The 23,596-nt window shown below is 32.3% G+C and overlaps 2 protein-coding genes across 4 annotated transcripts in view; one reads left to right on the top strand and one right to left on the bottom strand.

Moving 5' to 3' along the window:
• Positions 1 to 23,596, bottom strand: part of LOC6641580 — a 33,260-nt gene that overhangs the window by 9,221 nt on the left and 443 nt on the right. The gene's annotated exons all lie outside the window — the stretch shown is intronic.
• LOC6641551 lies at positions 10,050 to 23,543 on the top strand. Of its 2 annotated transcripts, XM_023175428.2 has the most exons (9): positions 10,050 to 10,610; positions 16,976 to 18,141; positions 18,373 to 18,590; positions 18,657 to 18,809; positions 19,246 to 19,375; positions 21,906 to 22,091; positions 22,278 to 22,689; positions 22,747 to 22,909; positions 22,976 to 23,543. In XM_023175428.2, the coding sequence occupies exons 2-9, from the start codon at positions 16,992 to 16,994 to the stop codon at positions 23,441 to 23,443; spliced, it is 2,880 nt and encodes a 959-aa protein (XP_023031196.1). In that variant the 5' UTR covers positions 10,050 to 10,610; positions 16,976 to 16,991; the 3' UTR covers positions 23,444 to 23,543. The 2 variants fall into 2 exon arrangements, with proteins under 2 accessions (XP_023031196.1, XP_046867028.1); XM_047011072.1 differs by lacking the exons at positions 21,906 to 22,091; positions 22,278 to 22,689; positions 22,747 to 22,909; positions 22,976 to 23,543 and having other exon boundaries at positions 10,148 to 10,161; positions 19,246 to 19,604.

The raw sequence follows: 23,596 nt of genomic DNA, 5'->3' as shown, positions 1-23,596 counted from the left end.
TCAATGTTAAAAAACGTAAAACTGACAAAAATCAAAGGCAATGTTGGTAAAAGTTGATATTGGCGTTGCCACAATGGCTGATTAAGAAAAAAAAGTTAAACACTCGAACTCAAAACAACGCAACAACGAGAATTTAACGATGCACAGTGAAAATTAGTACTAATAAAGCAGCGACGCAACTTCGAAAAAACGCAAAACGAAACGACGCAAAGCGAGGTCTAGGTGTACTTTGTAAAGAAATCAATGCTAAGAATGACTTACAACAAATGACAGTTTGCAAAAGAAATTCTAATTCTTAATAAACTTTATTTAGAATAAAATATATTTGAAAACACTTTTAAGAGTCTACTTTTCCCACAAATCATTTTGAAAAACATGATATACGGAACAATACAACACTAAACCGACGCATTTCTTATACAGATGTTACGTTTAGAAACATTTAGAGACTCCGATTAGGAAGAACTATTTAAGAACTTACAAGCTAATCTTCCTAAACAGAGAATGTAATTAATATTACCATATTATCTATAGTTAATAAAGAATTTTGAGTCCCGTAATGAACAAAACTCTCTGCAAATTAATGAATTACAATTACATATTTAACCTATATACTTATTTAAATTAGACATTTGCTTTCGTATTCATTATCTCTAAAAATTAAAGGTTTTTATATAGGAACTTCACAAGTATATTTCAACATTTTAAAGGTGTTTAAAAAAATTTTAAAATCCCATAAAAACTGCATCCAATCATTATATTTATAAGTGTGTTGTAAGATCGAACACTTCGCAAAAGCTTAATTAATTTACAAACATTAAAGCAGTTTAAAATAATAAAAATCGACTTTAAATAAAATGCCAATTGGTTGTTAAATTTACAAACAAGAAAAAAATGTAGTCAGACTGGGGTCATAGATAAAGAGAATGAATGAGACTTATTATATTACAACTTTGTAGCTTGAAAAAACATTTTTTTCTGCCTGCTTGTTATGAGTCAGTAAAAAATTTTCAAAAATACAGTAAAATTGAAATAGTTTTGGAAAACGAAACTTGTTGAAGGAAATTTATTGAAGGAATCAAACATTTTAGGGGATAGAAACTTCAGTGCAGCCAAAGACAGCTTCGTGTCATTTAAAAATTAAGCATTAGAAAATTTTTGTAGTCCCCGAAGAGTCATTTCTGAAGATTTAGCATCATCAACATTTATACGTGAAAGGAAAGATTTATATGGAGATTTCGTATTTGTTTTGAAAGCTTTTGAAACAAAATAAATAAACAATTTATTAAAATATAATAAACAATAATAACAAATGACACTTTTGAACCTAAATTTAATAACAAAAGATATTTAAAAATGGTCAGAATTTATTTAGTGTTAAAAACTTTTGAAGTAACCAATAAAACAATTTCGAGTGCCTATTTTACTATTAACATTTTTGAATTTGTTTTGAAACAAATCTCTCAGTTTTTCTTTAAGTTTTAGAATTAATTGTTAAAATTAATTTTAGTTGGCATTTTAAATTCTCTTAGTTTCATGGATAATAACAAGAATTTTTTCAATTAATGATTGATTAATAAGCTCTAAATGAAATGTTTTTTTTTTCAATGCTAATTAAATTAATTGTATAAACTTTAAATGAAAGCACTAAAAGTAAAACAAGTTCTCTCTTCTCCCTTCAGACATAAAAAGACAAATGTAATTGGAGTTGTAATCTTGAGGTGTGTTCGTGTGTGTGTGATTGTGATCTAAAGTGCCAAACAGCGAAAACTTGACATTGTGGATTTGTAGTTTGCTTTTGGTCTGCTGGTGGCGTCTCTTTAAAAAATGTCCAGGGGTCAGCAAAAAACACAAAAAAACAAAAACCCGAAAGAAAGAAATGATTAGTAACACGAAGAACTCCACACAATGTGGTGACTGCTGAGGCAGGTGGTGGTCGAGGGAGGGGAGCATCGTTGATAAAAGTTTTCAGTTTTGTTTTCGTTGAGACGACTTTTTGTTAAATATTTACTAAAAGCTAGCAATGCCAATGACGCATTACGACAAATGTGTTAAAATAAATATAGAAATTACAACAAATAAAAAATAAATAAAATAAAAAAAAAATCAACTGTCTAACTGCGACGAGTATGAAAAAGTAGAACAACATTTTTCATATAACATAAAACAAAAATCTAACATACACACGAACCCATAAATGAAGAGGAATGTTTTGGCATGATGACATCATATGCCATAGCAGACCAGGCCGGAGCCCATGCCAGGCCAGGCCAAGCCAGGCAACATAAGCATTCGAATCAGCAGCAACAGCAGCAGCACTTCAACTCAAACTCATCGAGATGTCTGTCTCAACGTTCATCCCAAGTGCCTGCACATATGTATGTAGACACATAAACACATAATGGCACTCAAATAAAACAATTAAGGCCCACATAAGCACGTCAAGCACGACGATGAAATCATTTGCAGGACATATACACGAGTTTAGCTTATACCAGGAAACCTGGACCCAAATGAGATTGCCATCAATTTAAAGGTTGTTGTTTTCGGGGCAAGCAACCACAACAAAAACAAAAACAGTCCCAAAAAAAGGCTCGTGCAGGTCGCATGCCAAAAACTAAACAAAAAAAAAAAAGAGGCAGCAGCTTTGGCATTTTTGGCATTGAACCCTGCGGCAGAGCCACACAAAAGAGAGAGAGAGAGAGAGAAATATACAAAATGAAATCAAAATAAATCTTAATAAAAATGCGTGCTTTGGATATTGCGAGACCTGATGAAGCTCTAAAAATTTGTTCAAGAAACTGAAGAAGCTGCTGCTCGAGACGGTTTGTCTGCCAGGGGCAAAACAATATAAATAAACTGCACGATTTTCTGTGTTTATTTCGTTTTTTTCTCTTTTCTTACTTATGGTATTTTTTTTTTTTTTGTTTTTCGGTGGCTAAGAATATGGGAAAATATTTGCCAAGAAAAAAGTGGTAAATATTTGACTACTCAGTTTTAACTGCCGAAAGAAAAACATTTTTGTTTTAGAAATGATTTGGAAAAGACATTTACGAAAATTTGTATATTTTTAGATCGGTAATAAATATCAATTATGTATAATGTAATAAATATCTATATTATATATTTAACACTCATTAAAACAAAGCATAAATTAGTTCATAAAATACTGTGTTTATTGTTCTCGAGGTAAATCATTTAAACTTTAAGACAAATAATTACATTGTCTGGGATTAGACTAAGAAACTTTCGAAAACTTTAACAAGAAGCTACTACGAAAATAAATTTTGCTTTTATCATGTGTATATTAATAACTGATTGTAGCGTAAGTAAATTAATCTATCTCTGATAGATATACTAAAATATATGAAATTAACTGGGTTTTTGGTCGACAAAGGCAGAAAATAATTTAGCATTTTGCATCTTTAACATATTGAAAAATTGTTTATAAATTTTTGGAACATAGAGCGCTATTAATAGGTTTAGCATTTTTTAAAAGCTGATAAACATTTAATTTTAAAAATTCTTCAAATTTGTAAAAAGCTTTTGAGTAGCTTTGCGAATCTATAAATTTGCAAAATTTAAACCGATTTTCAAAGGTTTTAAAGGGGTTTTAGTATAATTTTGAATTGAAATTAAAATAATTAAGTTATGAAACAATTTTTAAGTTTTAAAAAAATTTTTGAAACAGAGATGAGAATATTCAAATGTTGAAAATTTATTTTATTGTCTTCATCGTTTGTTTTCTTACTCATTTTAATATCCTTTTTTTTATTATGGGGGAGTAACCCGTAAATAAATTATACGACCTGTGTCCGTGACACGGCTACAAACAAAAGACTTAGGCAACGAACTCAGGTAGCTAACAAGTTCAAGTGAAATGAGTAGTTGAAATATTTCGATGGGTTATTCCCAGCATATGGTAATTATGTCAGTCACTCACTCACTCACTCACCCGCACTCTGTGGAGTTTGTGACACATCCGACCAGATACTGAAACCCACCTCTTTCCTGCCCTTCTGCCTGGTAATTCCAATATAGATTCTTATGAAATTATCTTATCAATTATCCGGGACTTTTTGGGTGCGTTTTATTTGTGCAACAACAACATATTGTCTATATATACATGACGTATAGACTAAGTTTCCATTTGCAAACAATTGTTAAATATTTAAACAAAATTATGAGACAACCAACTCAAAAGACTACAAAAAGGTCTGTAATTAGTAGAATTTGTTTTAGTTGTTAACGAAAAAGTGTACAAAGTGCAAGTGCCAAGAAACGAAAAAGGATACATAACCAATTTCAATATATATAGATAACTAAAGCTAGGCAGTGCCTTGCACCAGTTCTCTCACTCTCTCGTTTCTTTTTTTGGAAGCTTGTTGGAAAACAAGTTGGTAATTTTTAATTAACACATTTTGTATAATATATTCATCATAATATTAAACCAGGCAACACAAAAAAAAAAACCAACCAAGCAGCAAATGAAATGATAATCAAAAATACACATATACTATATAGCATCGGCTTTGGATATTGCCAAATATATAAAGGGTTTTTTCTTGCTGCTTACCAAGCCGCAAAAGTGTTAATTGCAGAAAGAAACAAAAAACAATACAAAAACAAAAGTTGATTGCATAATAAAACAACCAAAAAAAAAAAAAAACCAAAGCATAAAATTAAATGAGAAATTGCGTGATTCGCATAAATTCTCAAAGCTCAAAATTGATCAGAATTCTATATACTAAACGCATTGTCCATACATTTGTACATGTAAATTATAGACATATGTAATCAGTACCAATCCTCAAGGAACTTATATGGGAATCCCTTAGGATTGTATGTCCTTCAATGAAAAATAGAGAACTTTCGAGGGGATTTGAACTGATTTCTCTAACTTTAAAACAAAGCTTTAAATCAAACTAGAGTTCTTAAAATTCGTTAACACAAGGAAAGAAAACAAACTTGCTCTCTAAAATTAATTTCTAGGAATACAATTTAATATTACCCTGGTAAACGTCCCGAGACGTCAGGGCAATTGTTCTTTGGAAATTTCTAGTGCTGAAAAGTGCCACTTTAACCCTAGACAGTCATTGTTTTTATGGAAAAACGTTTAGGTCACCAATTTCAAAGCGTTCTGAAAAATGTCATCAATATCAAAGCAGAATTTTAGTAATACTTTAATGTTGAAATTTTATAAGTGAATAGGGTTTTTATCATCCATCCGTCAATAAATAGAATAATATTTTCGACATATTTCCATCGATTTCAAAAATGTCATCAAAAATGTACAACATAATAGAGCTTAAAACTTACAATTTGAAAAGAAAGAATAAAATTTCCCTTTTACACCTTTGGAACCTCAATATACGAATAAATTAATGCCATTAATAGGCCTTTTTACTGATCAAGAAGATATAAATTCTCTTGCAAGTTATCTTCATAAGTTCTACTCAAATCAACGTCTATCAAATTTTAAATATAGTATATATACTATATTTAACTATGACTATATTTTGATATAGTCACTACAGAAAAGGAGTAAATTTCCTTTTTTTTTAATTTCACAATAAAAAAATTTCACATAAATTTATCATAAATTGGAATGAGTTCTTTAAACCTTTAACTTTAAGAAAAAGGAATTGAATTTAATGGGCGTAGTTTAGATGTACATATGTATATTACCTAAAGGGGTAAATATAACATTTTGGTGGTGGTTTTTTTGTTTCATAGACCAATGCAATTTCTTTAAATTTTTGATTTTAAAAATTTAGTTTAGTAATTTGATTTATTTAGAATTTCAAATTAAAATGACTTAAAAGTATTTCAGTAAGGCCTTGCTGCCTCCCTAATGTAAACCCTAGTAATGGTCTTAGATAGACTTCTTTCTAATATTTTTTTTTTAAGGGTATGCAACTTGTCTACTTGAGTGAGTATATCTTTTGCTTTAACTCATATTTTTATACCATACACCCATAGGGTGAAATGGTATATTAAAGTCGCCAAAATGTATGTAACAGGCAGAAGGAAGCATCTCCGACCCCACAAAGTATATATATTCTTGATCAGGATCAACAACCGAGTCGATCTAGCCATGTCCGTCTGTCCGTCCGTCTGTCCGTCTGTCCGTCCGTCCGTCTGTCCGTATGAACACCTAGATCTCGGAGACTGTAAGAGCTAGAGCCACCAAATTTGGTATGTAGACTCGTGTAGTATGTAGAGTGATCAAGTTTATTTCAAATTTTTGCCACGCCCCTTTCCGCCCCCGCAATTTAAAAAAAGCGTTTATCTCCAAAACTATTCCAGCTAGAGACACCATATTTGGTATGTATATTCGCCTAGTAAATGCACACATTTTGTATGTGTAAAAATTTTGCCACGCCCTTTTCCGCCCCCGTAATTTGAAAAACTTGATTATCTCCCGTATTTTTTTACCTCATGCAATCAAATTTGGCACACTTAAATTTAATACTAATATCTATCAAAATACCAAATTTGATCAAAATCGGATAAAAAACAGTCGAGTTATGCATATAAACGTTTTTCCATAAGGCCGAAGTTGGCCGTCAGCTGGTGGGGGCGCTAGGGTGCTCGTATGATTGAGTGAGCGAGATACTAAGATATGCTTGTAAAAAGCATGTGAAAATGTTTTTTTTTAATAAATTTTAAATATTTGCTTTACTGGTGTATGGTATACCTAAGTCGGCGAGACGACTTACTTACTTCATTATTCACCAAAAGTATCAATTTATCATGACAACAAGCAATACACTTTATCAGTAGGTATATTGGATTAAAAAGTCTTCAGTCTTTTTCTTGCTGAATAATTCAGCCAAATTCTAACCTAGAACACCCCATTAAAAGTTACCCTATCAACGTGATTGTGATTTAAAAATTTAAGTATTTTTTCGGCATACATTTAGATGTTAGATTCGGCAATGAGTAAAGTTTTTTCACCTTTCTGTGTTTGTTTTGATTTCAAAGTAGCACCTAAGTGTCGTAATTAATGTTGCGTCACTAAGGGAAACCGATCATTTTTGAATTGCTATTTAAAGATTGGAAAAAAACTTACTAGAACCATTTGTTTGCTGCATGAAGGGATGCTCCCCCTTCAGCAGGTACGCCAACGTACACGTAGGTCAAAAACGGAAATAATTATTGAGAAAAGACCACAAAATTAGTTGTCGTGCCATAAAAAAAATACAATAAACAGTAATAAAACTAAAGTAAGTGCCAACATTAGTTGTCTGCCTGTCTCGTCTCTGTGTCATATTATTCATTGCTAATGCTTTAGTAAGTTTCTTATGGTTTTTTGTTAAAAAACAACCTTGAGAGCCAAGCAACAAACAAAACAAACAATTGCAAGAGCCAGAGAAAGAAAAGAGACAAAACAAAGGCAAACAAATAAAATGTTGTAAAGAATGACACAAAAGAAAGCTAAAAAAAACATTTAACAGGTAATACTTAGAGCATCTTTTTCCACTAGACCCATTAGTCACAGTTGGCAAAAAGATATACTATATATATTTCCGCATAAATAAATATATTATATATATATGAGTATGTATATTTATTATGATTTTTATAGCTGTTAACGATGATCATCATCAACGGCAATATTAAATTCGTTTCACGCTCCATTTTTTCAGTTTTTTGTTTTATATTCGTATGAAGTGAACTTCCTCCTCACACACACACACACACACACACACAACAGAATTACCTTGCCTGAATTTTCAATGAGCTAGTTAAAATAAAACAATAAAAAAAAAAAATCAAAACAGAAAAAAAGGTCAACCTGCAAAGAACTTTTGCAAAAAAATCGTCAACTTTAATGTCTTTGAACTTGATAGATGAGACGCTAACTCAATGCTAATGCTTCAAAATAAGAAACCAAAACAGAAAGAGAGAAATTTTCTAAAGAATCCTCGAAAAGTGAAAGTGGGCAATAAAACTAAAACAAATTAAACACTTTTTAATCTCCATTTGATGTGCAAAATCAACTTGTGTGATTATTCCTAAATCTGTTTTATTACCTACAATTCGGTAGCAAAGACTCTAAAACTTTTTGCCAATTTCATTCAGAACTGAAACAGCTGTTTAGTGAAAATCATTGTTCTACAGTGAAAATGTTATTGTAAAAAGTCTTATTTTGGTAGAGTTGAAGCCGTTTTTTATTTTCTTAATGGGCGAGTAATAAGCAATTGATTGGCATGTTTATTTGGGTGCGTTTTTAGTTGCTTTTCATGTCCTTAGTCTTTTACTGTTTTCACTGGATAAAATCAAGACTAAGGCTTAAGACTTTACACCTTTGAAACATCAATGTTGGATCAAAGTAATGTGATACATAGGGCTTTCTACTGATTAAGAATATACATGATCTATTACAAGATAAGTTCATAAGTTCCACTCAAAGGTTTAAATTTTGACAAATAATTTCATGTAGATTTAATATACAATTTTAATATATCTCCGTCTAAAGAAAATCTAATAATTGTAACTCCCAAAGGAAGTATCTCTTGAAACTTTACTCGAATCATTTTTAACCTTTTTCAATAAGATTTAAAATAAATTGTCTGAACCAAACCTTTCGATCGAAGTCAAATTTATAAAGAATATAATTGAATATACATTACGGTAAGTTAAGCTGGGTCTCTCTTTATAGCTATTTCAAGAACCACCAAGAACTATCATCAGCATTTAATTGACTAAAGAACTAAATAAATGATCATACCATATTTTCAAGGCTAAATATAATAGAGAATAAGAACAAAAATTTTCAAAGCTTAAAAAAATATATTTTTTGTTAGTTTGAATCCTTAGGTTATAATTCTGACAAATAGAATTTTCAATTAAATCTGATGGTAAGCGTTCAAACTTTGCCGTAAATCGTTTTAATAAAGCGTTTACACATTTCAACATGATGAGTGTTTTTGTTTTTAATGAGTCAATGAATGAAAATAGAATTCTATCCATCGTGCTTTAAGTAAAATAAGAACTCTTGCACTTGTAACTTCCCATTGAGATAACCAAATGAGTTTACATAATTTATAATCTTTGAAATAAATCTTACAGAGAATCTCAAGGTATATATCTTATACAAATTTGTGTGTTAATCTCTCAAAGAATTTCAAATAGTTGAGATTAAATCTTTGGCTTTTACATCATTTACGTTCATTCGTGATAAAGTACAAAATTTTTCATTTCGTAACTCGATAATGGGTTGACTGAAAATTTAGATGAATCAGAAAATTGAAGTAATTATCACACGCGGAAATACATTTTCAAGCCTTAAGTATTTAAAATACTAATTAATTTTAATCCCATGAACATTTTTTACAAGATGCTTAGTTAAAATACGTTGTTATTATTCAAAAGTATTAAGAGCCATGCTGGTCAACTAAAAATTGAAACTGAATCTATTTTTATATATATAAATCCCTATGAATTAGTAAAACATAGGTAGTTAGGGTTTGAATAATGAATCAAAATCTGATACAACAGAAGTTCGAACATAATATTGAATATCGAACACAGAATCTTGCATAAGAGATGTTTAAGAATGCAGCCCCATCACCCACTTCCATCCCGCCCGTTGCATAGTTATGCGACATGTTGTATGTATGTATGTATGAAGTATACTCAATCATCATTATTAAACATGTTCAAACATATAGACAATTATGTATATATATACATATATACCAAAATATATCTAAATATCTATATGTATGGGGGGCACCTTTCATGCTCTGTATATCCCCAAGCACGTTATTACTTATCAGTGGCACGCTCTTCAAGATTCCGATGCCGAATTCCCAAACAAAACACACATACACACACACACACACACACACACACACTCAGTTAATATTTGCCCAGCATCGATTGAGTTAAGCGCAAGCCAAGCCAACTCGGGCCCACTGCCAGGCCAGGCCAAGTAATCGAAACGTCGACGACGCGTTTTTGGCCCGAACAGAAACAGAAACACAGAAAAAAAAAATCAAATGAAACACAAAAAATCGAGCTCTGAGCGCGTTCCGAGTTTCTGCTTTCAGTTTCATTTAAGACGTTGATGCGGACGCAAGTGTTTCGGACAAGTTAAACAACAAAAAAAAGATATTTAAACAACATTAAACAACAACAACAACACGCAACGTGTGTTAAGTTAAATGAGAAAATATATTTAAACGGGTTAAGACAAATGCAACAACAACTACAACAAACGTTTTCTGTTCGCGCCGCCAACTGCAAAGTGCAAGTGGTTTAAAACAAAAACACAAAAAACAACAACAACAAAAAAGAGTAAAACAGAAAGAGCAAAAAAAAATCTGAATTTTTGCATAATCTTTTAATAAACAATTCAAAGAAGTGCGCAAAAGGCATAAATCAAGTGCAAACCATAAATTCAGTTTTCTTTCCCTTTATTTTTTGGGTTAAAAAATAAAACAAGTTTGTTGCCTAAGTCATTTGTGCGGTGTGTTTTTTTTGTGTTAAATTGAAATACAATTTTTGTATAAAAAATTAAGCATCGAATTAAAAAACAACACTGGCAGCTAAAAACAGCTGAAAAGTGTTTTATTTGATTGCCACGTCTCCAGCAGAAGGCAAGTGAAAGAACAAGTTGAAAAGTTTTTAAAAGTAAAAAAAAAACAAACTTGGAAAAACAAATAGGCAAAAATTGGCAACTTATTTGGTCAACAAAATGTTTTCAATGTCAAGAAAAAAGGGTTCAACACACACACACACACACAGAAGCACACATTTTATTTACACATACATATGTACATTCACACGTTCCTCAACCAAACGCAATTTGAATTTATAATTTTTGCAATTATATTTCTCATTAATAATAGTAAACTACAACAACAACAAAAACAATTGAGTGATATTAAAATCATAGCGCAAATAAATGCTTAAACTTTTGCTGAGACTCTAATAATAATTGCAACTCGTTCTTCCCCATTCCCCCCTCTCTTCTCTTTCTTTCTAATTTGTTTATAGAATTAGAATCATTCGGATGCTGATTGATGATGAACTGTCATAGCAGATACAGATATACATATGTACCCCTTTTTTTCCTCTTTACCTTTAATTGCTAAACAAATTGCCTATAAAAAAAAAAACTAACAATAATAATCATAAAGCAAAACAACTCAAATTCCGTACTGTTTTTTTGGTTTCGTTTATTTTTTATGGCATATAATAATATTGTCAGTCAGTTGAAAGTCATAAAATTCTAGACAGGATTATGGTTAGCTGCTTTTATTTTATAGTTTCTATACCTCTAACAACTTAAGTTTTTATAGAGAGTAACAAGTAAAGTGTTTTAATTTCAATGATGTTTGATAAAGGCAAAATTTAGCTTAGCTACTAAATGATTTAATTGGTTATTAAGTAAAAGCTAGCTTCTGTATTATATAGACGAAAAGATCTAAAATTTCTTTGTATTCAAACTAGATCTAAAGCGGCGAGTTTATTTTTTGGTAGTAAAATTTTTTTTGTGTTTAATTTTAACGAAATTATTTGAAAAAGTGTAAATTGTGTTTTTCCTAAAAATGTTTCACAAATTATAAAGTTATCAAACATATTTATAGAACATTTTTGTTATAAATGTTTTGTTTATTACTTTTTTATTTGTTTTGTTTTTCGATACTGAATATGAAGAGAAGTGATTTGTAAGAAGTTTTACCGATGCCATTCACTTTAAACATTTAAAAAATGCTTTAATAAAAAGACATAAAATCATGTTGATATAATGGAAACTTTCTAAGTTTAAGAGTTTTAACATATTTAATCATTTTATAAAAGTTTTGAACCAATTATGTTTAAAGAAAAAGGAAAAAATACTGTTTTTAGTATTTTAATTGTATTTTCAAATACTTAAAAGGCACTTATCATTTTTATAGATCATGGAAATCTGCAAATTTTTAAATTAATTTACTGTTTTTCTATAACTTCAAAAAGTGTTTTAAAAATTTGTAATTTTCATTATTTATTAAAGTTGTTTAAAATGTCCGTAGCTATAGGGCTTTTATTTATATATATATATGTGTATCGGATATTGAATGCCTTATTGCAGATTAGATCTAGCTTAGCTTGTAATGAAATGCATTATCATTTACTATAGATTTTGTTCTAAATAATGATTTTTAGAATCTAAATATAAATGCAATAATTCAATTGACTTTATGCTAATAGTACGAGGAAATGCGAGTAGATATTATTATTATAGTACTTAAGGGTCTTTCGTTAATAACATTTCTCACTAGTTTCAATTAATTTCAATATATTTCCTATACATTTATTAATCTCACTATATTTTCCATATACTGTATAATCTTATCTTTATCAAGATTAAAAATCTTATTTCCTATACCATATGTAAAAATGAGATTATCTAATCTGGTTTTTAGTTTTTTAAAGGGCTTGAAAATAAAAATAAATAGTGATAAAACACTTGTGTCATTAAAATAAAAAACCAATTAAAAAACGTTTTAGTAATGGGATTGACCATGATTCAGATGAATAAATCATTTGAACTTGTAATTTTCATTTTAGTTACGTGACTGAACGTAAAGTCTAAGAAATCTACTGCAAATATTTAGTAACAAATAAATTATGAATGAAAGATGCCAAAGACATTGGTCCATATTCATCTTATTTTTTAAATATGTATATACATATATTTTGATAAATAGAGACATAAGAACGTGTCAATTGAATGACTTGAGTAGAAACTTATCATTTATGTAGAAAACCAAAAAACAAGAAGCGGAACTTTAGCATATATCTTCATACATACTAGATGTCTTTACTATGTAGATCAATTGATATGTTTATAGTGAAAGACCTAATCATTAATGAAATCCAAATAAAAAATGCATTTGTCAAGATTGTCGACCATGTCGCTGGTTTCACTCTTAACCCCTCCCCCTCCCCTTTGGAGCTCTCTTTTTGAACCGGCTTCACAAAAATAAAAACTGCGCATTGACCTTGCTGCAACGCTCCAAAAACAAAAAGTAACCAAAAAATAATTTGTATATATATATTAAGTTGAGTATGACGACTTTAAGATACCCTAATGCGACAACTGAATGATCTGGCAATAAAGTTTAAACTGCCTCTGCATTTAGGATTATCATCTTTATCATCCTAGTTCATTATTTTTAAACCGATTATTATCAATCAGAAGTTTAGTGTAATACCTAAAATTACATAGAATCCAACAAGAGACAGTTATAAACAATTACTATATTTTTCTTAGAGTTTAGGTTTAGGTTTTAAGGCATGTGTTTAACTATCTGTCAATTGTTCAAGAAATATAACTTGAGAACGATAATGCTTTTAGAATGATATGTTGCCTACAAAGAACTTACAAAATGATAACAATTTTTCCTTTGTCAATTCATAATAATAGTTTATCACTTTAAATTAACTATTATTGTTACCAATTTAGGGGAACATATTCGAAAACTTTCCTATTTTCCTACAATAAAGGTGTTTCAATATAAAGAAGCCGCTTTTAAATCGAATTTAGTCCAAAATTTTTGCAAATTCTTCTACTTTCAATTATATAATATTGAATATTAAGAGTCTCTTATGGATTTGAGATATCTTAATATCAACATTTCCAAAAAGGGTATTCTTTATTCACAGCTGTCTACTGCATACCCTCTTTATTATATACAGGGTATACACGTATTAAACATCTTGGAAATCGAAATTCAGAGAGCAACTTAAGCAGCTGCCAAATAAAAAAATAAAAATAAATAAAACAAAACAAAAAAGCGCCAACAACAAAAACGAAGGCAGAATATTTTAAATTAATTTATTTATACTTTTACGCATCAAGCGATACCAAAAAGGCTTGAATTTAACTCGTGTTTTGTTTCATACAAAAAAATATATATCTTTTTGTTTTTATTTTTTGCATATTGTTAATTAATGGCAGCTGCTTAGGTTTCAGTTTCGCTCTTGGGCTTTTAAGAGAGAGAGATAAAGGAGTAGCAGAGGGGATGAGGGGGGAGGAGGTGAAGAAGACGACTGCTTGCAGCACACGAGGCAAAAAAATAAAATTAAAGTCGCGTCGAGAGCCAAGAAATCAATCATTCAAATTGATTTGTTGCTAATTTGTTATTCAAACGGCCGCAAAATGCATAAAAAAAAACCAAATACAACAAAAAAACAGGCAAACAAACCTTTGCCTATGCCCAAGTGTTAATTGCATTTTGCTTAATTAAATATAATAAATTAAGCAAAAAACAAAAAATAAAACAAAAACAAGCAAAGTTTGTTTGCGTGTTTCCCGACGCCAACTTTAATCAAGTTTGCTGTGAAAGAAGTTGTCAATGCTCTTTTCTCATACCCTATAACCTCCAAGACAGGGTATATTTAATTAATCTATTATTCAGTTTTTCATAGATATATATATTGTTGATTCGCCACCTTCACTTGGTTGAATTCATAGTTAAGGAACTGTCAACCTCTGTGATATCCTTAAGGAGCTTGACCCATGTGACAATCAGATCTACAATTTATGTACAAAGGATTAAAGGAATTAAAGGATTCTTCAATAGTTGTTGTCGCTAAAAAGTTTTAGTGCTGACAAGATCTGCCCTGCGCTGGACATATATGTATTTGGCATCGAAACTTTTAAACGCGTTTTTGTGGAAACTTTTATTTCTCGAAACTGGTAAACATGATATCTTGAAAACTTTCAGGATATGCTCAGCTGGGATATGTATAGGTTTCTCATTTAACTTTCTTCAAAGCCATATACAACTTTGAATTTGCAATATTATCAAACTATGCTTCTTCAGCTCGAAGATGTAGTTAGACTTTCTGATGTTAGATCACTATAACTACAGGAATTGTGTTGACCAGTGGGTTACCTTTTATACCGATGACCATCCCCCATTGGAATAATAATTAAATCCATTTATAATTGCTTACGTTGTTTCTTAAATCTTATGTAACACAATCGTCCCTTTTGTATATCCTGTAATACTTGTATTCTATATTTTTTTCAAATATCAAAAGGATTTAAACATATGTATATTCAAAGGTTTGAATAAATCTTGTTTGCTATTCTTAAAAAGATTTTTCATGCACATTTTTAAGTTAGTAGTCTCTTAAAAACTGTAGTTAAAGTTCCATTCTTTAATAAAAATACTATAATAAAGACTTTTAGTTAACTATCAAGACATAATAGAAATCCAGGGTATTATAAACTCGAATTCCAAGCCGTGATTTTGCTTTTCGTGTATTTATATATATTTATTTATATTTTTTTTTATGACTGCTGCATTTTGTGCCTCTCATGCTTTGGTCATTTGCTAATGTCAACTCGACGTTTTCTTCTTCATTTCTGTTTTCCTCAGCTGCAGCAGGTTTGACAAATCGACGACAATAATAAGCAAAAACCTTGACCATATATTAACTAAAGATTTATATACATAATTGTATATTTATATATATTTATATTTTTAGTTACTCGTTTATAATTCTCTATTATTCATTTCTAATGCGGGCTAAATTTTAGTTAGGTATGTTTTTTCAAACCTTTTTCAATAGGCCTCTACTACCTCAGACTAAGCCTCAGCTGATTAAATACAAGCAAAATCTCTGACTTTTATTTAAACTGTATTTTGTTGACTTTGCATTTTAGTTTTTTGAGTTTTTTTTTTCTTTTTTTGTGGTTGTCGGCATTTCGTTTACACAATAATTTTATTTTATTTATTTATGACTATCGTCTAGGCAAATGTTTTTTTGCATTGACGCATGTTCATGAACATGACTTAATCAAAACAATTTCGAGTTAATAAAAATGCCCAAGTTAACTTGTTTAGTCCAAGAGCATGGGAATCGTTGTTTTATTGTGCGGGGCTAATAAGATTTTGAATGGTATTTCAATGAAACGAATTTCGGATGGAATTTCTGTTCACTTTTCACATTTTTCTTCAAAAAAGAAGTCTTTAGTTATGCTTCATTACTATTAATATATTAGTACTTTGCGACGAATTGTGTATAGAAGAGCTATATAACAATACGCTATTTGTAGATTTTAACAGATTTTTCTTTGAAGAACCGGAGATGATGTTTCGTAAAATATATTTATAACTTTTTAATAACAATAATTGAGCGATGACGTTGAAAAAACGTTGCCAAGTAGTTTGTTTAACAATTGGTGACCCCGACGTCAGATATACAAGGCGTTGTTGACTTTGACTTGTTGTGAATAGGATTATTTCGAAGACGGCATTCTATACAACTTCTTTATACAATGTAAAACATTTTTATTGGTATATTATTCCTCTTCCTTTTTTTTAAACTTTTTTCCAAATATAGATTAGCATAAATATCATCTTCCATTCGATAGTATTTTGTACATTGATTAATAAAATGTGTTATTAATATTTTTGACAGTGATTAATTGATTTAAATATTTCTTGGAATTGACATTTGTAATATTTAATTACCTCTTCACAATGATTTTCTAGAACAATTTATAATTAGCTGGGAAATTTCCATTGAAACTTTCGTCAACTAATTTCCAATTCCAAATGCCAAAATTTCTTGACAGTTTATCATTATATTGTCAAATTATTTTAATTCACATTTCACTTTTTGCCTTGCTTTGCTTTCGTTGTTGTTGTTTTGCATTGCGAAAGTGTTGAAAATCTTTCATAAATTGTTAAAAAAAAAGAAAAAAAAAAAGTCCGGCCAAAACGAAAAATAACAAACATAATTATAATAATGATGAATAATTGCAACAATTATGAATAAGCGCGAATGAAGTTTTTTGACAGAGCCAACCAGGGAAGGCAATCAATCAATCAATCAGTCAGTCAGTCATTTAGTCAGCCATACTCAGTCAATATCAAACAATGAACTTTATTTGAAAAGCTTTCCAAAACTGAAATTGATTTATTTTTACCTTTAATGTTTCTTCTGTTGCTTTTTTTAGATTCGTCTTAAACGAAATGATACTACGATCACAAATTTGTCTGGGTATACTTTTAATGGGTTTACTCCTCAGCCGAAAGGTGGGAGCAACTCTAATGGATGAGGACTATGGCGGCGGTGGAGGAGGCGACGGCGGCGGCGGCGGTGGTTCATACCAAATGGAGGGCAGTAGCGATGATATTTATCAGCCAACACAAATGGAAAGCGACATAGAGGCAGAGCACAAACAGCATATCAATGATCTGGGAGAGGATGATGTGAGTCCATCAGTCACAACGGAAAAGCCTCAGCCATCAGGATTTCAGACAGCATCTCCTGACATTGATGAGGAGAATTCGGCTAAAGAAGTAATGGATGATGCACCAACGCGAAAGAAGGAAATCAAAACTGAGATACCAAAATCATCATCAGAATACTACGATGAGGAGCCTCATGAATTGGAGCAAAGTTCAACTACTTCTCGTCCACCCACAACTCTGATACCCGAATATGTACGGAAGGCCAAGGCGGAAAGATTTCCGCATAAGCCGCAAAATGAAACCAATAACTCAGACCTAGAGTATGTAGAAGACGAAGGTGAGGGGGTCACCCAGCGTGTGGAGCAGCCTATGGAGACAATTTACGAAGATGAAATTGAGCCCCAGCAGGCAAATGACCAACAGTTACCCAGTCGGCAAGAGCCTCAGATCTTTAAAGCCTCATCCGATGAATTTTACTACGATGATATTCGTGAGGATCAAGATAAGAAACATAAGCGTATACATTTCACTGCCCCCGTCACTACAGAAGGACCTTTACCTATTTTAAGAGCACGCTTTGGTGGTTTCCCTTGGCCTACAACGTTAGCACCATCTACTAGCACATCCACAACACCAACAACAACCTCAACATCGACTTCAACAACAACAACAACGACCACGACTACGACGACACCAATTCCGCCACGAAAGCAACCCAAACACATTCATGTCGGTGGTTCTAAGAACGAACTTTTACCGGCCGATCAATTGAGAAACTATATTAAGGATGTCTATATCCGTATGCCATTGGCTGTCATAGTCGATCCATCAGCTGCATCGTTGGAGCAAGCCAAGCGTTTGTATATAGACGCTTTGCAGGAAAAGAATATCAATATTAAAATTGTTCTTGTCACCCTTAATGCGGCAGGTAAGAGCTTATAATTCTCAACTAGTTTAATAAATCGAGTTTAAAAAGGCAATTTGTTAGCAAAAATTTGAGTTTTCATTCAAAGTTTGCTTATAATTCTTATAAATAGAAGTGAGATGATTTTTATGAAATCTAAACTGCCTCCTTCCTTAAGAAGAGATTTTGTAGGATTTTTCTATTTTAAACACATGTCCTCTAATTTCAAAAATTGATTTGTTTTTTTTTTTGCAGGAGCACCCTCTGCCTTTAGTTTCAATAATACACAAGAGTTTATTGCCGGCTTGAATAGCACTAAGGAACATGAAGGTGGCAATGCTTTTGTGGGTGTTCTACATGCCGCCGAGCTAGTCCCATATGACAGTGCTGTCTTTATATCAACGGCAGCAATACCACCACACACAGAATTGGTGCAAGATGCAGCCATAACATTGCTCAAGAAAAGGATACGAGTGAGTGTTAAATTATACACACGAAATTATTCTTAATTTGTAATAATTTTTTAATTTAATTTTTAGTTATTCCTTTTGTGGTATGGCGAACGTTCGGCCAGTGAGAATGAAACGGATGAGGCTGTGGGTGGCATTTTGGGTGAGGTGGCCATAAGATCGGGTGGTGAAATCATACATATAGTGAGCACAGAGCATGGTCAGCATATAGCGGGCAATACGGTAAGTGTGTGAGTGAATGAGTGAGTGAGATAGTCACAAATTTGTAATTGGGCTAATTAAAAGTCTAAGAGAGACAGAGAGAGAGAGAGTGAGTGAGATATATAGGCTTGAAAATTGAAAGTGGCAACAAGAAAAATGTAGTTATTTTTTTATTTTTTGTTGTTGTTGCTTAAGCCAAGCCAAGTGAGACGGCGACGAGAGCGCAACTTGGATTACCTAGCAGCAGGTGCTTAAGTTGTGAGATGATGCTGCATCTTTTGTTTGCCTTGTTGTTGTTGCATGCCAAAAAAACAAAAAAATGGAAAATAACTAGGTTACAGAGAGAAAAGTGAAGGGCAAATTTGTTGATAGAAAGGAAACCTAGACGAAAATGCTAACTATTTTTTTCTTTTCGTTTTTTTGGTTTTCTTTTATTGTTGTTTATTTTTTAATACAGCTCACTCTGGTGGCCGATGCGTATCAGGGAGTACAGGAATTGGATTTGCCGGTGGATACAACGTTATCCAGTTTGCATGTACGAATCGATGCGAAAATGCGACGTGCCACAATGGAGACACCAAACGGTGGTTAGTCCTTAACCGTTATTCTCTACAGCACCATAAAAAAAAACAAGCTCCTCTAATCACTATCTAACACTTGAGTAGTTAAAGGAACACTTTATGTGTATCCTTTTAACTATTTGTTCTCTGCGTGCCAAGCTCCTTAATTTGTTAAGTTCTTCTTCCTCTAATGGCACTTGCTACTATTTACAATTTATACGCCATCTCTCTATTCTTCTATATCTACACACACACAGACAACTTTCTCAGCTGCTAATTTATGTTTTTAGTTAATAAGTTTTTGTCTAACTAACACCCACCAGCCCCCTCTCAAATAATGTAATTGTATATAGCCGAAAATGAAACCAACAAAGATCCCCTACGCTTTTCCTTAACCCTTATGCTTATTTAAGTTGCACACACACACACACACACACACACACACACACTAGAGATGGACCAATTCTCGTGACTTGGTCATTTCTTAATTAATGCATACATACATACTTTAACACTTTTAACATTTAACTTGTAGTACAAAATGAATTTTACCCTCTCCATAAATGTGTATGTATGTATATGTTTAATGTTTAAATAAATGTTTAGCTTTTTAAGGGTCTCTTTTAATAAAAAATAATAAAAAAAAAATTAAGAATACATTACCAATTAACAATAATAGAAGAACTTTTTAACTCTTTTTTTTTTTACACTACTTGTGTCCTTTTTGTTATTTGTTTTGTCCTTTTGTGAGGTAAGTTTTGGTTTTCTGTTGTTTTTTTTTTTTTGTTTAATGCACTTTTAATTTTGGTGAGCACATTGTTCTATTGTTTTTAGCTTGACTTTACTCGTTCCAGCACAAATTCGTAATGCTAACTAACTATATTCACTTCTATATAAACAAACAAATAAAAACGCGATTCCCCTTTTAAGATTAATCACTGGTTTTAGGGGCCACTGGCCACGTCGTTTAAAATGGACAAAGTTCAATTGTTATTAACAGAGTGAGAACCCGGAGCCAGACAGAAAATAATTATGACTCAAGAATCACTTTTAAATGCTGAAGCATTTCTATTGAGAGCAACTTAATTGAGACCGAACATTGCCTGATAAGCCAATATATGTATGTATGTACTTTATATATACATACATATATGCATTTTATACTTTTATTCCTATCGAAATTGAAAATAGCAAATTAAATAAAACTCTTAATAAGGAATGCATAGTATATTCATATCTAAAGAAAGCAGCGTGATTAGATAGAAAGTTTAAACTAGTCTAATTATTTAGCAAACCTTTTCTGATTACGCTTATCGATGCGGTATGTTGACAATATTCATGCATTCGAATTCTGAAGACAAAAATTAACAAATACAGTGAAACCTCGATATAACGAACTTCGTTATAACGAAAAACCCAATATAACGAATTTTTTGTTAAGTCCCTTGAAAGGACTAAGGTTTTACATTTCAGTACCTATAGCGAATCAATAGATATAACGAATAATTTTGCGATCCCCCTCAGATTCGTTATATCGAGGTTTCACTGTAATATATTTGGTTTATGGCAACATTTTGGACTTTCTTTGGTCAATGCAAATAAGAAATTCAAAAACTCATTTCGTGTTCGTGAGTGCATTTTAAAAAATATCGTTAAGAGCGACCATCTCTAGACATGATAAAAACCAGTAGAACTTTCCGTTATTAATCAGTTATCGAATATTGCGGAAGTTAATAATACACAAACACACACATGCACTGACATATACAGCAGTAGCTCTTTTATACCGTTTTCTTCTCTATCGCCTCTCTTTATCTTTGGACTAGTTCTGATGCTCTCTCTCTAGCACACCGGGACAAATCAATTGTCAGGGTAAAGGACCTGCCGCAATAAGAAAAACCTTGTAAAGCCAATAAGAAACAAACACACACACACACTTACACAGACACACATCAAATGTTAGATATTTTGCAAATTTTTAGGCTAAATCCATATGTATATACATTTGTTTCTCATGGCCAAGTTCAAAGAGAAAAAAGGTGGCCTGATCCAAATCCGTAGTAAGGGAAAAATACGTTAATTGCCAATTAGGGTGATTTATTAAAACTTGTTTGTGCCCATCTTGCCTGATTAACTAACACGTTTGTGGTGACACAATTTAATTGCAAATAATTTGATTAAAATTATTTGTATTATTTTTTCTCGTTTTGTTTTTACGCGTTTTCTTTCATCACAACACAACAAACAGCGCAACTGCCGACTGACTGATTTAACAGGGTTGTCAAGTCACTTGAGTGACAATTATATATTTCTCAATAACTTAAATTAGACTTACTTAACTGTCGATTTGCAAGTAATTTGTGTTAGTTTATATTCAGCGGCACCAAATTTTGTTCGTTTTAAACTCTTTTTTAAATATGCTTTAAGTTACTCGGCTTAGTGAACTGTCTGGCAACGTCAAAGCAAACACCTGTGTGCTTATCTAACAGCTGTGAATGTCTGCGTGGCAATGTGAATGAAGTTTTGTTTAATTTTTTTTTATTTTGATTATTTGTAGAAATTAATTTAAAGAAACTTGTGAAATTTGGTACGCCTAGCAATACCACCGACGAACTGGATGCTTATATACCATTAAATAAACTACGCAAAGCCACAAATTTCAAATTAAAGCTGCAACCGGAGAATGAAGAACAATTATTTAATATATTTATAAGAGCCGAACGCAAGGCAGATGTCTTTCTAGGTGAGTACACAATGCCTGAAAACTGAATAATTATAATCTATATAACATACATATTGAGCATTAGCATTAGTGATGATAAGAAGCTCTGATAACCCAGAGGGCGTTCTCATCGATGACTGCTGTTTGTTTTATTTGACGCAACTAAAACACTTCCTTCTTCGTCTCCTCCTCCATCCACCCATTTAGGCGAGATCATCAAACGCATTGATAGCTACTACAAAAATGCTCCACCCAGCATGGGCAGCAGTCAGAAGCTGCGTCTGGCCAAACTGCAGTTCCCTGCTGATACCAAAGAGAAATTGGAGCCCAAAAGTGAAGTGGAAACCTTTTCGGAAACGGAAATTGAAAACAAACCCAGTCTGAATCAAAGCGAATTGGCTGCTTCAACTGGTGGACAACAGCGGAGCTCACTTAATGCAATGCTTTTGCAACGTTGTGGCACCAAAATTGAATTGAGCACACAATCTCAACTCTTGATCACAGCTGGACAATTGGCGACTTTGCACTTTGAAGTGACTAATATGAGATCGGAGCGGGTATATCTTAATGTTCAGGTCACCGATGAGAGACGATTTCTAGTGCAGTTGCAACCAACTAGGTAAATATCGGGAAGGAAGAGTGTTCTCTGTGTTGGATTATAAATTTGCCTTTTCAGCTTCTATGTGCAACCTTTGCAGACGACCACAGTGCGTCTTCAAGTCTTGGCTCCAGTGGGCACCACAATGGGCACTACAGATCGTGTGACCTTTACGACTTACGGCAGGGAAACAGCCACCATGGCGGTCAACTTGAAGGTTGTCTCCATCATAGACGCTTTGGTAATGAAAACTAATTACAAATGGTTCAATTCTACAAAACTAAACTAAATGTTTCCTTCTCTAAAGGACACCACTGGACCCACACTCTCTTGGGAGTACGGAAATCGTTGCGATTATGTGGCAGCTGATTCGCTGAATTGTGGTGAACGTTTCTGGACAGTGGACGTAACTGCTCAAGATTGGCAATCGGGCATGATGCGTTTGCAGGCGCAGCCATCGGAAGGTCTATTCTACAGGAACTATTACACAGCTGGTACTACAGAGCCTTTAAAGGCTTCCTACATGGCTTCTTGTTGTGAGCCGAAGGTGGCACTCACTGCCTTTGATGCGGCTGGAAATCAGCGTAGCATTAACTTGGATGTCCGAGATGTGGTTCTAACCGAGGCGGGCATTGCAGCAATTTGTTTGGGTGTCATACTTCTCCTTCTACTCCTAGTGGCCATCATTTGTGGCATTGTTTGGTGTTGCCGGCGTAGAAAGATAACATTGGATATGCCTACTTATCGTTCGCATTCCACGCGCAGCATGGAATAGTATTAGATGATGATTTGGACGGTGAGAGGAGGGAAAACTTTATTGTTAATTCATATCATCATCATCAATTTGTTGTTAATTATTATGTGCCAAAAAATAAAACATTCGATTGCCAAACATTATCTCTTATCAGCAACAAGTGGCCTACAGGTA

This window comes from Drosophila willistoni (assembly GCF_018902025.1).
Source record: "Drosophila willistoni isolate 14030-0811.24 chromosome 2R unlocalized genomic scaffold, UCI_dwil_1.1 Seg200, whole genome shotgun sequence".
Taxonomy (NCBI): domain Eukaryota; kingdom Metazoa; phylum Arthropoda; class Insecta; order Diptera; family Drosophilidae; genus Drosophila; species Drosophila willistoni.
This window is presented reverse-complemented; position numbering and strand designations above follow the sequence as displayed.

Coding starts and splice junctions, on each gene's coding strand:
- LOC6641551 (XM_023175428.2), top strand. CDS start 16,992: ATGATACTACGATCACAAATTTGTCTGGGTATACTTTTAATGGGTTTA. Junction 18,810..19,245: donor AGCATATAGCGGGCAATACG/GTAAGTGTGTGA, acceptor TTTTTAATACAG/CTCACTCTGGTGGCCGATGC. Junction 22,690..22,746: donor GTGCAGTTGCAACCAACTAG/GTAAATATCGGG, acceptor TTGCCTTTTCAG/CTTCTATGTGCAACCTTTGC.